This window comes from Vipera berus (genome assembly GCF_964194415.1).
Source record: "Vipera berus genome assembly, chromosome: 6".
Classification (NCBI taxonomy): Eukaryota; Metazoa; Chordata; class Lepidosauria; order Squamata; family Viperidae; genus Vipera; species Vipera berus.
The window spans coordinates 79,363,824-79,376,779 of NC_138208.1; the positions used below are offsets into that span (position 1 = coordinate 79,363,824).

The following is a 12,956-nucleotide window of genomic DNA, read 5'->3' on the forward strand; positions in this document are numbered from 1 at the left end:
ATTCATTAGAATCCTTTGTAATGACTTGGTCAATAGGGAATGCCAATCTTATGTCCTTAAAAGAAGAACAGAATCTTTCTCCTCCCTTATTCACTTCCAATCTCTAATGACTTGTCAATGGAAAAGATTTAGAGCAAAGGAGAAATTGGAGCACTTGACTGTAACTTTGACACCTGGTCTTTGTTTCTGGCTTCAGGGGGAGAACCACAAGAAAGGAAGTCAGGTCCTGCTGCTTCCCTGGCAGAATCCACCTAATGCTGTTGACTGTGGAGAAGGCAGATTGTGACGGAATGAGAGGAAACGTGCATCTGTGAAATTCTTCACTTTCTGAGGAATACTCTGTGGTAGACATGGAGGTCTCAGATGACTTCCCAGCCAGTTCTTGGCCAGAAGCAAATTTCCATAGTATTTCAGAGAAGGACCCAATTCTTGACTCTAATTGTTAAGATCAACCTCTAGAATCCGCCTTCCTAAAATAATAGATATTTCAGGTTATTCGTCAAATATTTTAAGAACAAGGCAACGGTTTTAGCAAGTTTTAACTCTGAATATATTTTTGACTATAAAAATATTAGGGGATGCGATGACTCAGTGGCTAAAGACACTGACAGCCTAGGTTCGAGATCCCAGCGCTGCATGACAGGGTGAGCTCCCATCTTTGTCCCAGCTCCTGCCCACCTAGCAATTTGAAAGCATGCAAATGAGAGTAGATAAACAGGTACCACTTTGGTGGGAAGGTAACAGCTTTCTGTGCACCTGGGTGAATAGTCATACTGGCCACATGACCACGGAAATGTCTTCGGACGATGCTGGCTCCCTCGACTAAGAAATGGAGACGAGCATCGCCCCCTATAGTAAGACATGACTGGACAGGGGAAAGCTTTACTTTACTTTCATAAAAATACTGCCATGTTTCCCTGAAAATAAGACCGGGTCTTATATTATTTTTTCCTCCAAAAGGTGCATTAGGACTTATTTTCCAGTTAGGTGTTATTTGGGGGGAAATACGGTACTAAATGTGTCCGTCTGGCTGACAATCTTAACTGGGACTTATTTTGGGGGTAGGGCTTATATTACGAGTGTCCTGAAAAATCATACTAGGGCTTATTTTCCGCTTGGGTCTTATTTGGGGGGGGGGGAAACACGGTAGTCCAGAGTATTGTGAGCCTTGGTGGAGCAGTGGGCTAATGCCTCCTTAAGTAACACCAGCTGCCTGCAATTAGTACAGGTTCGCATCCCACCAGGCTCAAGGTTGACTCAGCCTTCCATCCTTCCGAGGTAGGTAAAATGAGGACCCAGATTGTTGGGGGCAATTAAGCTGCCTTTGTAATAATGCCGCTTGGGGTGTGTGTGAAAGCCCTAATAAGCAGGCATATACATAGAATGAAGGCTATTGCTAAGCTTGTAAGCCGCCCTGAGTCTTCGGAGAAGGGCGGGATATAAATGGAATTAAAATAAAAAAAATAAACAATTTCTCGGAAATAGGCAAAGATGTAAACCAGCAAGATTTCGACGGTATTGTTTTCACAATGAGGTTTTGAGTCTTTTCCAACAAGAATGTCACACGCAAATCTGAATTCACAATTATGGCTATGCTAAGGCAAGAAACAGAGAGCCAAAATGTGACAAACGACAAACAAAAGGAGGAAGCATCCAAATTAAACAGATCAACACCGCAGAGATCTGAGAACGTTTCAACCACGTGCCTCATTTCACACATCGAATCAGACACATAGAACAAGGAAAATGCAAGCTGGCGCTCAGCTGTAGACAATGAATTTGTGACTTTCTTTAATTTATGGATCACAGCATGAGGATTTCTGACCTTGGTTTTTAAATCATTCCTGCACAAAACTTCTGGATGCACTTTCTAATTTGCTGTGTTTTTAATAGATACGTAGCATTGGCTGGAAATGTTGAGGAGGAATCAAAATGTTGGGCTTTACTCTGTAACAATGTATTTTATATCTCAATCGCAACCAATTTTTCACTACTGGCCTTACTTAGAGTTAGGAAGCGTATTCTTACCTACCCAAAACCCCAAACGTTCTTTCAAAAAACTACGGATCCTCCCCACGTTCGGGACCCTTTATATATATAACCCATCAATAGGCTCCAGCTATCACTGTATTCCATAAACTGGATTTAACAATAGTACAGGTCATCCTCGACCTATGATCACAATTGAGCTCCAAATTTCTGTTGTCAAGTGAGACAGTGGTTAAGTGATTTTTACCCCATTTTATGACCTTCTTGCCACAGTTTTTAAGTGAACCACCGCAGTTGTTAAGTTAGGAACATGGTTGCTAAGTGGATCTGGCTTCCCCTTTGACTTTGCTTGCCAGAAGGTCACAAAAGGGGATCATGTGACCTTGGGACACTGCAATCATCATAAATATGAGTCAGTTGCCAAGTGTCTGAATTTTGATCCCGTGCGCCTGGGGGATGCTGCAACGATTGTGTGAAAAATGGTCCTAAGTTGCTTTTTCTAGTGCCACTGTAGCTTCAAACAGGGCTAAATGAAAAGTTGTAAGCCGAGGACTATCTGTAATCATTTTCTCAGACATATTTCACAGCATCATTCTTAAAAGACCTAGATATCCTTGATCCAGGAAGTTCAAGATGTCAACTAAAGTGGACACAATCTTCTAGAACAGGGGTCCCCAATCCCCGGTCTGTGGACCGGTACTGGGCCGCAGCATGCCAGCAACCGGGCTGCACAAACAAGCAAAGCCCCATCTGCGGGATGCAGGTAGCACATGAAACCCCTGATCCTCTCTCCACTGAATCGGTCCCTGGTGCCCCAAAGATTGGGGACCTCTGTTCTAGAATATATGTCCAGCTATTTGTTTATTAGATCCATGTCCCTCCTGGTTGTTCAGGAGGTGACATATTCTTGGATCCATACAATGGCTTCAACTTCTTTGAGGAGGCATTCCTTTTGCCCTAAAGGAGGTGATGGTGCACACTCTCTTCAAGAAGCCATTATTTGGACCTTACAATTCTAGACAACTGTTATCCAGTCTCCATGAGTATAGCAGTTAAGGCACCAGGCTAGAAACCAGGAGACTGTGAGTTCTAGTCCCACCTTAGGCATGAAAGCCAGTGGGGTGATCGGGAGCCAGTCATCCTCTCTTAGCCCAATTCACCTCACAGGGTTGCTGTTGTGGGGGGAAAGGAAAGAGAAATGGTATTAGATATGTTGGCTGCCTTGAGTTCTGTTATCAAAATAACAAAGGTGGGAGATACATCAAATAAATTAAAACATTCCTCTCTTTTAAAGGAAAGCTGTTGAGAAGGAGGTTGTGTTACAGCTCCAGAAGATCCTGGAGGAAATGGGGCATAGTATGGAGAACCCATATCAGCCCCACTAAGTAGACTAAACCAGGAAATCAGAAGACTCTATATATTTTTTCACCCTAAAGTTTTTTGCACCTTGGGATGTGACCTCTTTCTCCTCCAGGAGAACATTCTCTCCTGCTTCTCAGTCCAGATGGGAGAAATGAATGAAAGCGACATTGCAATGAAAAAAAAACAAACCACAAACTAATGGGTAGAATATAAGACACCAGGAAAACAATAAGGAAACAAAAAATACGGGGAATGATTCCAGATACTACCCTTCCCAGGTGCACAGCCCCAGCAAAACCCCTAAATGTCGGGGTGATGAATTAAGCAAAGAGAGGTCCACTGTCATCCAGTTGACTGGGGGGAAAAAATAGAAACCAAAGCTGAGAAAATTCCATTTTTTTCTTCTCACCGGAAGAAAAAGAGATGAGGGAAAGAGATGTCTCCGTGGGAGACAGGCAACATCTTGTCACAGCAGAATCTGAGAAAAACAGCCGCCTACAACAGGCAGACATCATTAGTGTGACTTCCTGAAAGACGTGCCTATCAGAAGGCAACCAACCACAGCACCCATTTGTCTACTCTGCAATGCTTAGTGAGCGGATGTGTATATTGCCACATTACAGCTTTGGAAGGTTGCTTTAGCTGTGGCGAATAGAATAGAATAGAATAGAATAAAAGGTAAAGGTAAAGGTTCCCCCGCACATGCGTGCTAGTCGTTTCCGACTCTAGGGGCCGGTGCTCATCTCCGTTTCAAAGCCGAAGAGCCAGCGCTTGTCCGAGGACGTCTCCGTGGTCATGTGGCCGGCATGACTAGATGCCAAAGGCGCACGGAACGCTGTTACCTTCCCACCGTAGTGGTCCCTATTTTTCTACTTGCATTTTGACGTGCTTTCGAACTGCTAGGTTGGCAGAAGCTGGGACGAGTAACAGGCGCTCACTCTGTTATGCAGCACTCGGGATTCGACCCGCCAAACTGCCGACCTTCCGATCGACAAGCTCAGCGTCCTAACCCACTGAGCCACCGCGTCCCTTTTTAGAATAGAATAGAATAGAATAGAATAGAATAGAATAGAATAGAATAGAATAGAATAGAATAGAATAGAATAGAATAGAATAGAAGTGGAAGGGACCTTGGAGGTCTTCTAGTCCAGCCTCCTACTCAAGCAGGAGAACCTATACCATCTCAGACGGGTGAATGTCTAGTCTCTTCTTAAAAATCTCCAGTGATGGGGCGCCCACGATTTCTGGAGGCAAGCTGTTCCACTGGTTAATTGTCCTCACTGTCAGGAAGTTTCTCCTTAATTCCAGGTTGCTTCTCTCTTTGATCGGTTTCCAACCATTGTTTCTCGTCCTTCCCTCTGGTGCTTTGGTGAACAACCTGGCCGCCTGTGCCTTGTGGCAGCCCTTCAGATAATGGAATACTGCTATCCTGTCTCCCCTATTTCTTCTTTTCTTTAGACTAGCCCACAGGTCTGCAACCCGCAGCTCCGGAGCCGCATGCGGCTCTTTCAGCCGTCTCCTGCGGCTCCCAGTCTTCTGCTATGTGTAGTCCAAAAAAAAAAAGTGGGACTAAAAAAGTTCAACCAATCAATTCAAATATGCAGGGTAGGTGCATATCTCGCCTTGGCTCCACTCTTCAGTCAAACCCTGTTCTGCGCATGTGCGCATGTACGTCCATGTGCACACATTTTTTGCGGCTCTCAATTTTTCCTTTTGTGAGGGAACCGGTTCCGAGTGGCTCTTTCACTGTTTCAGGTTGCTGACCCCTGGACTAGCCAAACCCGAGTCCCGTAGCCATTCTTCGTATGTTTTGGTCTCCAGGCCTTTTATCATCTTAGTTACTCTTCTCTGATTTTTCCCCCCAAACTCTCAACATCTTTTTTGTGATATGGTGACCAAAACTGGCTGCAGGACTCCAGGTGTCCATGAAGACTTGTTTCTCCAAAGCCACGTGGACTTTGATTATAAGGATGCTAAGAATTTGATGGAATTCTTAGAATCTTTATAATTATCTGGAAAGAGGACAAACCTTTCCTAAATGCTGAGTCCACCATCCAAACAAGAACAATATTTTTAAGATACATCTACCCAATGTATAGGTAATCCTTGATATACAACTGTAATGGAGCCCAGAATTATGGCCATAAATTGTGGTGATCATTAAGCAGATTTATAGATGACCACACCTGACTTTATGGCCTTTTCGGCTGTTGTTAAGCAAAACCAATGGACATTTTTTGTCAGAAACCAGAAGTAAATGCCAGAAACCAGGATGCTGAAAATTACAGTCATATGACTGTGGGATGCTGCAAACGGCTGTGAGCCGGTTGCCAAGCACCCACCATGTGATCACATGACTACAGGGTGGGTATTGTGTGCAGCTGTCAGAATTTTGAAAACAAATCATAAATAGCTCCAGAGAGGTCTGTTGCAACTCTGAATGGTCGCTAAGCAATGGGTCATTAAGTGAGGACTATATATAAATGGTCCTCTCATGTCAAGAAGGATCAGGACGAAGGAAATTCCTGTGCTCTATGAACAAGAAAATTTAATTTGCTTTCAGGGATAAAAGAAGGGTCACATCTAAATACAATCTGAACATTGTAGAAAATACATAACTTGGGAACTGAAGAAATCCCCACAGTCCTGATATTTGCTTGGTGGATTTTATAGCTATTAAGAAAAATATTCTGTTAAGGTCACGCAGGTGCAGTGAAATGAGACAAGAGACACCTGGTTCACGTAACTTTTAGCAGTGGAAGTTTACTGGGTAAACTGGGGCCAGTCAGCCAAGCTACCTCATAGAATTGCAAGGAACAAAACTTGGGTAGGCTCAGTGGGTTAGGACACTGAGCTTGTTGATCAGAAGGTCGGCAGTTTGGCGGGTCGAATCCCGAGTACTGCATAGCAGAGTGAGCACCTGTTACTCGTCCCAGCTTCTGCCAACCTAGCAGTTCGAAAGCACATAAAAATGCAAGTAGAAAAATAGGGACCACTACGGTGGGAAGGTAACAGTGTTCCGTGCGCCTTTGGCGTCTAGTCATGCTGGCCACATGACCACGGAGACATCCTCGGACAAGCGTTGGCTCTTCGGCTTTGAAATGGAGATGAGCACTGGCCCCTAGAGTCGGAAACGACTAGCACGCATGTGCGGGGGGAACCTTTACCTTTACCTTAGGCTGAGCAGAGAAGGATAAGTCCAAAATAATTTAATGGACTTCTATGACTGATGGTCATACTCTTTAGTGCAATTCTTGAACCATTAAATCAGACAGGGTCTTCTCTTTATTTAGACCCTGCTTCCAGTCTAGCACCTTATGGAGGACTCCCTCTCCTTTCGTATCTCCTTTCTTCCTTCGCTCTCTATGTCCTGCCTGCCTACTGCCTTTATAAATGTTCCATGCAGCAAATCAGTTCCAAACAATCAATTTATTTATTTAAAAGACTTATGTGGTCATCTGTCTTCAAACCCTCCCCCCCACACACACACATTCTGGGTGGTTCACAACAGCAATAAAACAATAAAAAACAAAGTTTTTTTTTAAAAAAAATCCCAATGTCTCAACCATTCTCCTTCTGTCCCAGTTGTATTGTAAAAGGCCAAATCAAGGTCTGGCCAAATCAGCTCAGTTGTTCCAGTAAAACAAGGTTTAATTTTGCTAATTGATCTGAACGTTTAAAATGGACTGATCTTTCAACTGACTCAAAAGTTGGAATTGACCTAAATTCATACAACTCCACTTTCCAGTCTAATAGCGATGATTTGCTTCTGTTCAGAGTACTAACAAAATCAAGTCACTTCATTTCAACATACCAAACAATTAAAAAATATGCATGTTTTGATGATACTCAAAGGCTGCATATTATTATGAACCTTTGATCCAAAAGATCAAACAGTCTACATACCTTTGTAGAGAATTCCACACCAATAGAAAAGATAACAATTCGGGGCTTCCGGTTTTGTGCAGAAGCACAGCAGCTGAGGGATTGCGGGGCTCCGCACCTTATGGCTGATTTCTGCCTGTGAAGGGACCCTAAATGGGTCTGAAGTTGCACCGTAGAGGCAACAAAGAAGGAAGGAAGTCCTGCTGAGTGCTGAGAGGTGGCGGTCAATCCGATCAGCCTGGGAAAAGCCCTCCAGAAACCAGCAGGAGAAAGGCTAGCTTAACTCCAGAGTCTAGCCCAAGCTACAAGCAGCCAAAGCCCAAAAGCACTATTTTAAGCTGACTGTAAACAATATGTTTGGAACTGGGTAAGAACACTGATTTTCTCTCTTCAACTTGAAAACCGATTTCCTGGAAAAAGAAAAAAACCCCAAGAAGCAAAAAGCCTCTGAAAGTGAGAAGGAGTGGGATCTTTGCCCCACCCTCCTACAGACGGAAGCGGCAAATTAAACTTTTCAGGGGGAACAGAAGATATACTGAAATGAAATTAATATAAGACTTAATTGGACAAGTTTGAAATTGGTGGAATCTGTTAGGATTTTCCTTTTAAATCATGAAAATAGAAGAAAAATGAACTGGTGCTGACATCTAATGATGGATGAAAATATACAACAGTAGTTGCTCTATTACAGGAACTACAAGCCCAGGACAAGATAACTTGTGTTTGGTGACCTTCAATGTCTTAATAACAGAGAACAACTGTGACAAAAAGAAAAAAAGAAAACATTTTGAGCTATCTACAAAGCAAGAACTATAAAGTTTAGAAAAAAATTGACCTTTCTGGATTATAAATACTAATTTAACTGTGATTCTAAAGCTGTTTGCAGAGAAAGGAAAACCCTGATTTGCTATCAGAGATCTGCAGAAAGGATATACCAAGAAAGACCAAATAATTTCCAGGAGATCTATGCTATGTTGCAACTAATTCAAACAATAATGATCTCAAACCATGAGGAAATTAAAAATAACTTTGAAAGTATAAACAAACACATCTCCAGTTTAACTCTACAACACAAAAACTCTCAGAAAATAAAAATAGAGAGCAAGCAGACAAAACAGACAACTGAATATGAGCCAGAGGAGATAGATTTTAAGATGGAATCTAACAACAGAAGGAAGTATGACTTAACCCAGATAGAAATTTGCAGGAAATACTGGACATGGAAAAGATAACTTTTACTCTAAGACAGACATGTCAAACACAAGGCCTGGGGGCCGGATCCGGCCCACGAAGTGGTTTCATGTGGCCCGCGAAGCCATCCTGGAAACAGTGAGGGAACGGCCCCCACTGCCTTGGCCCTGGCCCAGAGACCCTCCTTCTGCCAGAGACCCTCAGATCTGTCCCACTCCTGCCCAGGCCCCCATAGGTACCCTTGATGCGAACGATGTAGAGCTGGCCATGCCCACCCAGTAGACCATACGCACTCTAGCCACGCCCACCCAGTAAGCCACGCCCACCCTGGCCATACCCACCCGGCCCCCTGAGGGCAACTGCAATGCTGATGCGGCCCTCAATGAAATTGAGTTTGACACCCCTGCTCTAAGACCACAAAAATAAGTCTGATGACAAGAAAACAGATTTGACAAAATGGATTCTGCCAAGAGAACTACGAGAGCTTAAGAGACAAAAAATTATAAGGAAATCAAGAAAGAAAGAAAAGATTTTCAAAGGGGTGAAACCTGCCTATAAAAACATCTTACCTGTTTTGTCTTTTGTACCTGCAACAATATTTATAAGATTATGGGAAGAATTTTTGATTCAGCGAAGCATATTGATCAGGAAAGATGTTTGGCAAAAAAAAAGGCTAAAGTGAGAATTAAGAAATTAGATGATGAGATCTATCAGAGGGAATATTTTAGGATTAACCAGTAAAAATGTTTTGAATATTGTGGGGATAACAAATTTAAATAAGAATTTTATAAACAGGATATATGATAAAGTAATTAAGATCAGTTAGGAAAGAAGGTTTATATTGATGTGGTTATTATTTGCAGAAACATAAGAAAAATATCTATATTTAATTCTCATTTATTCAAATAATAAGAATTGTATTAATTTAAGGTTGGCAAAAGAGAATATTATTGGAAGAAGAGAAAATCAAGCAAAGCCATTATATGGACTATAGAATTATAGAAATTAACTGTCATTAATTGTTTTTAAATATAAACCCAGACAATACGATGTTTACGAAATATTAAGGTGACTATGTTAAAAATTCAATAAAACATATTTCTTTTTTTTAAAAAGATAACAATTCACACCCATGCAAAGTGCAGCAGAAACAACTTCACACATCCAAAAGAAACTTGGGGAAATTGAAGAAGGACAGTTTGGATGCAAAGGAAAAACCCCTACCTTAAATAATTCAAATTCCTTCTTTGGCATCAATAACTATCAAGACATGACAAGCATTTTTTTTTAAAAGGCATAAAAGCTGAATCAGAATCCAAACCATGGTAACCAAAACTATAAATGTCAGCAATAAAAAGGAAACATCAAAAGAGCAGACTCTGCTTCGTGTTTCCAGAGAAACAATGCTGGAATTATTAATAATTAAACGAATTTATTTTGTATGCTGTAAGATGCCTTTTTAATAAAAGAGCTACTCAAGCCCTCAGGGCTAAGCCCCTTGACTTTTCTGATGTTCCCCTTGCTCATCATTCTGCTGTTACCTGATTGAATAGAAAGGCTACTTAACAAGCTTCTTAGGAAACCTAGAAACATTTTGCATGAGTTCAGATGGGATTAAGGCAATGCATACATTTCATAAATAAATAAACAAGTTAAATTAATAAAAGCTCCTTCTGAAAAGTGGGCAAGAGCTGAATGCAGGCCTGGAGAACGTGTGGTTCTCATATTAGGTGGGGTTCCCATGAGCTAAAATCAGCCTAGCTGGTGGTAATAGCAGTAGATGTGATCCAACTTTTGCAGAACTAGAGGTTCTACAGCCCTCTTTTACAGCTTCCATGTTGGGCTCTCCCTACTTCACTTCCACCAAAGCGTCCATCTGACTTGACCTCATTTGTATCCTTGTCGTACAGAATTCAAACTCAAGGCCACCAGGCTATCCGGATGTTCTGTACCAGCCTGCTACCGGCCCTGCAGAAAAGGCAGGGACAACCCCTTTACAAACGGCAAGAGGCTGGAATTACGCCTGCCAAATTTATAGCTACAAAAACAAACAAGACACGAACCAAGAAACAGGAGCTTTAAGAAACACGAACTATCCAAGCGGTTGCCTTCAGCAAACCAGCCCTCCCCACACATTCCCCTTATATAGAGTTCAGGGCGTGGCTTCTCTCTGCCTCCTTCCGAGAAGCCCCATTGCCTTCCTCTGTTTACTCCTAATTGACTGCCTCCTGCGTCGGGCGTCCTTGAGCAGGGCCAGCTGTGGGTCATCTTCATCCACGCTGTGAGGCTCACACAGCTGGGTCTCCGTGGTGACCAAGTGTGAGGGGCCTGGCTGAGGGCTCTCATCAGCAAGATCTTCAATCCCCTCAGCAAGGTCTTCAACACCCCCCTCCTCCTCCTCTGAGTCATCTGACCCAACTGCCGAACCCACAGGCTGACCCTGAATCACAACACCGGAGTCCCAATCTGTTGCCTTTGCCTGCATTTCCTAGGCCAGAGATCTGCGACCTTGACAACTTTTAAGACTTGTGGACTTCAGCTCCCAGAATTCCTCAGCCATGGCTGAAGACTTCTGGGAGCTGAAGTCCACAAGTCTTAAAAGTTGGCAAGGTTGCAGACCCCTGGCCTAGGCTACCCTTCTGCAGAATTTCATACCTAGATTTTCTTCTGTTTCTCATAGGCTATTCAGTCTCTCTGAGGACAGAGTCCCGCCAACCTGCACCTGATATTCTTTGTTTAAAAGAACTGGAGATACCTGTATGGTGTGTGCATAAGCTGGCTCTGTAGGGACACCTTCAGGAGCTCTGAGAGGTTCCAAGATGTTATTTGGCACAAATCCAGTCAATCCATTTGCATTCTGGACTTTCCACCATTGCTTTCTGTCATCAAGAATCTGGAAAAAGAAACAAAGGTTGTCACAACAAACGGGTCTGACTCCACAGACCCATTTAAATAACAACAGGTTACCTAAACAGACACCTAAACTAAAAGGCATCCTGATATAGATGTTTCACTTTCTGAGTGCCTATGACCTGCATAGAATAAGAGCAGGGGTCTTCAAACTTGGCCCTTTTATGACTTGTGGACTTCAACTCCCAGAATTCCTCGTCCAGGCACACTGGCTGAGGAATTCTGGGAGTTGAAGTCCACAAGTCATAAAAAGGCCAAGTTTGAAGACCCCCCTGAACAAGAGTCTCAGGGAAGGAAGACATAACTCTAAAGGAAAAGGAAATGATTCTGTAGGAAGGATCCAGTCCTTCGTGGATGTATTGCCTTCCTTCTGCACAAGTGATATACTTTGAGGGGCAGAAAGTTAGAAAGACACCTTTGCAGACTATTTGGTGAATGGCCTTCCTGATATCAAAGTTACAGATTTCACACATGGCTTGAATTCAGCCAGTGTGCTGAGTTATAACATGGGTTGCTTGGTTATGGCTCAAATGCTGTAGTCACTATGATTATCCAACATAATTTATGGCTTAGTTTAGAGAAGCTCATCCAATGCCTGACAGCAGAGAAATAGATCTATAGGGGACTTCCTGTACCCCAGGCACTAAGGTTGTTATTGTAAAAAACCAATAAAACTTTTACAAAAAGAAAGAAAGAAAGAAATAGTTCTATAGCAGGGGTAGGCAACCTTGGCTCTTTTATGACTCATGGACTTCAACTCCCAGAATTCCTGAGCCAGCCAAGCTGAGGGAAAAGAGAGGTTTCCAAGCTGAGCCATGCTGGCTCAGGAATTCTGGGAGTTGAAGTCCACGAGTCATAAAAGAGCCAAGGTTGCCTACCCCTGGTCTATAGATAATCCTTGACTTACATTCATTTATTGACCATCCAAAACCACTTAACAACCCTGTTAGTGATTTAACAAGTGTAGTGATTCACTTAGCAACAATAACGAGAAAGGTTGTAAAGCCTTAACAACCATCTCATGTAGCAACAGAAATTTTGGGCTCAATTGTTGTCATAAGTCGAGGACTACCTCTGTGTGTGTGTGTGTGTGTGTGTGTGTGTTTGTGTGTGTGTGTGTGTGTGTGTGTGTGTGTGTGTGTGTTTCTAAAGAAGCACCATTACCTCCAAAATGTCATCCTTCAGAACTGACAGCTCGCTCTGGTTTCTTCCCACAAAGTCATACTTGGTTTTGGCATATTTCTTGATCGGAGTTTTATGCGCTTCATAATTTCTACAAAAGCAAGTAAGCCAAAATGTTATCCAGCTCTCCTGCAGATTTGCATAGCCAAAAAGAGAAGAGAAGGCAGCTCTGCCTGTCATTGGCTATAATTAGCTCAGGATTTACTACCAGGCAAAAGCTATTAGAGGCCCATCACCATAGCAGACGGCTGCCACAGCCAGCAGCCCTATTCCCCATTGAGGCAGTTGCAAATATCCATCAGCCTGCTCACATCTTTCATGACGTGCTTGATTTATTTATTCGATTTATGTAGCTGCCCATCTCACGTACATGACTCTAGGCCAGTATCATAAATATATAAATGCTTCTCTACAGCCTGGAATACAAGAGGAACAGG

The 12,956-nt window shown here is 42.7% G+C and overlaps 1 protein-coding gene across 3 annotated transcripts in view; it reads right to left on the minus strand.

Moving 5' to 3' along the window:
- EPS8 (EGFR pathway substrate 8, signaling adaptor) overlaps positions 1-12,956 on the minus strand; it is a 270,753-nt gene that overhangs the window by 122,208 nt on the left and 135,589 nt on the right. For all 3 annotated transcript variants that reach the window (XR_014026992.1, XM_081331801.1, XM_081331802.1), the window contains exons 16-17: positions 12,502-12,610; positions 11,183-11,320 (exon numbers count right to left, since the gene is read on the minus strand). Coding sequence is in view for 2 of the 3 variants with exons in the window: in XM_081331801.1 (XP_081187927.1) it covers positions 11,183-11,320; positions 12,502-12,610 (247 nt within the window). In the remaining variant the exon portion in view is untranslated. The remainder of the gene's footprint in view (positions 1-11,182; positions 11,321-12,501; positions 12,611-12,956) is intronic.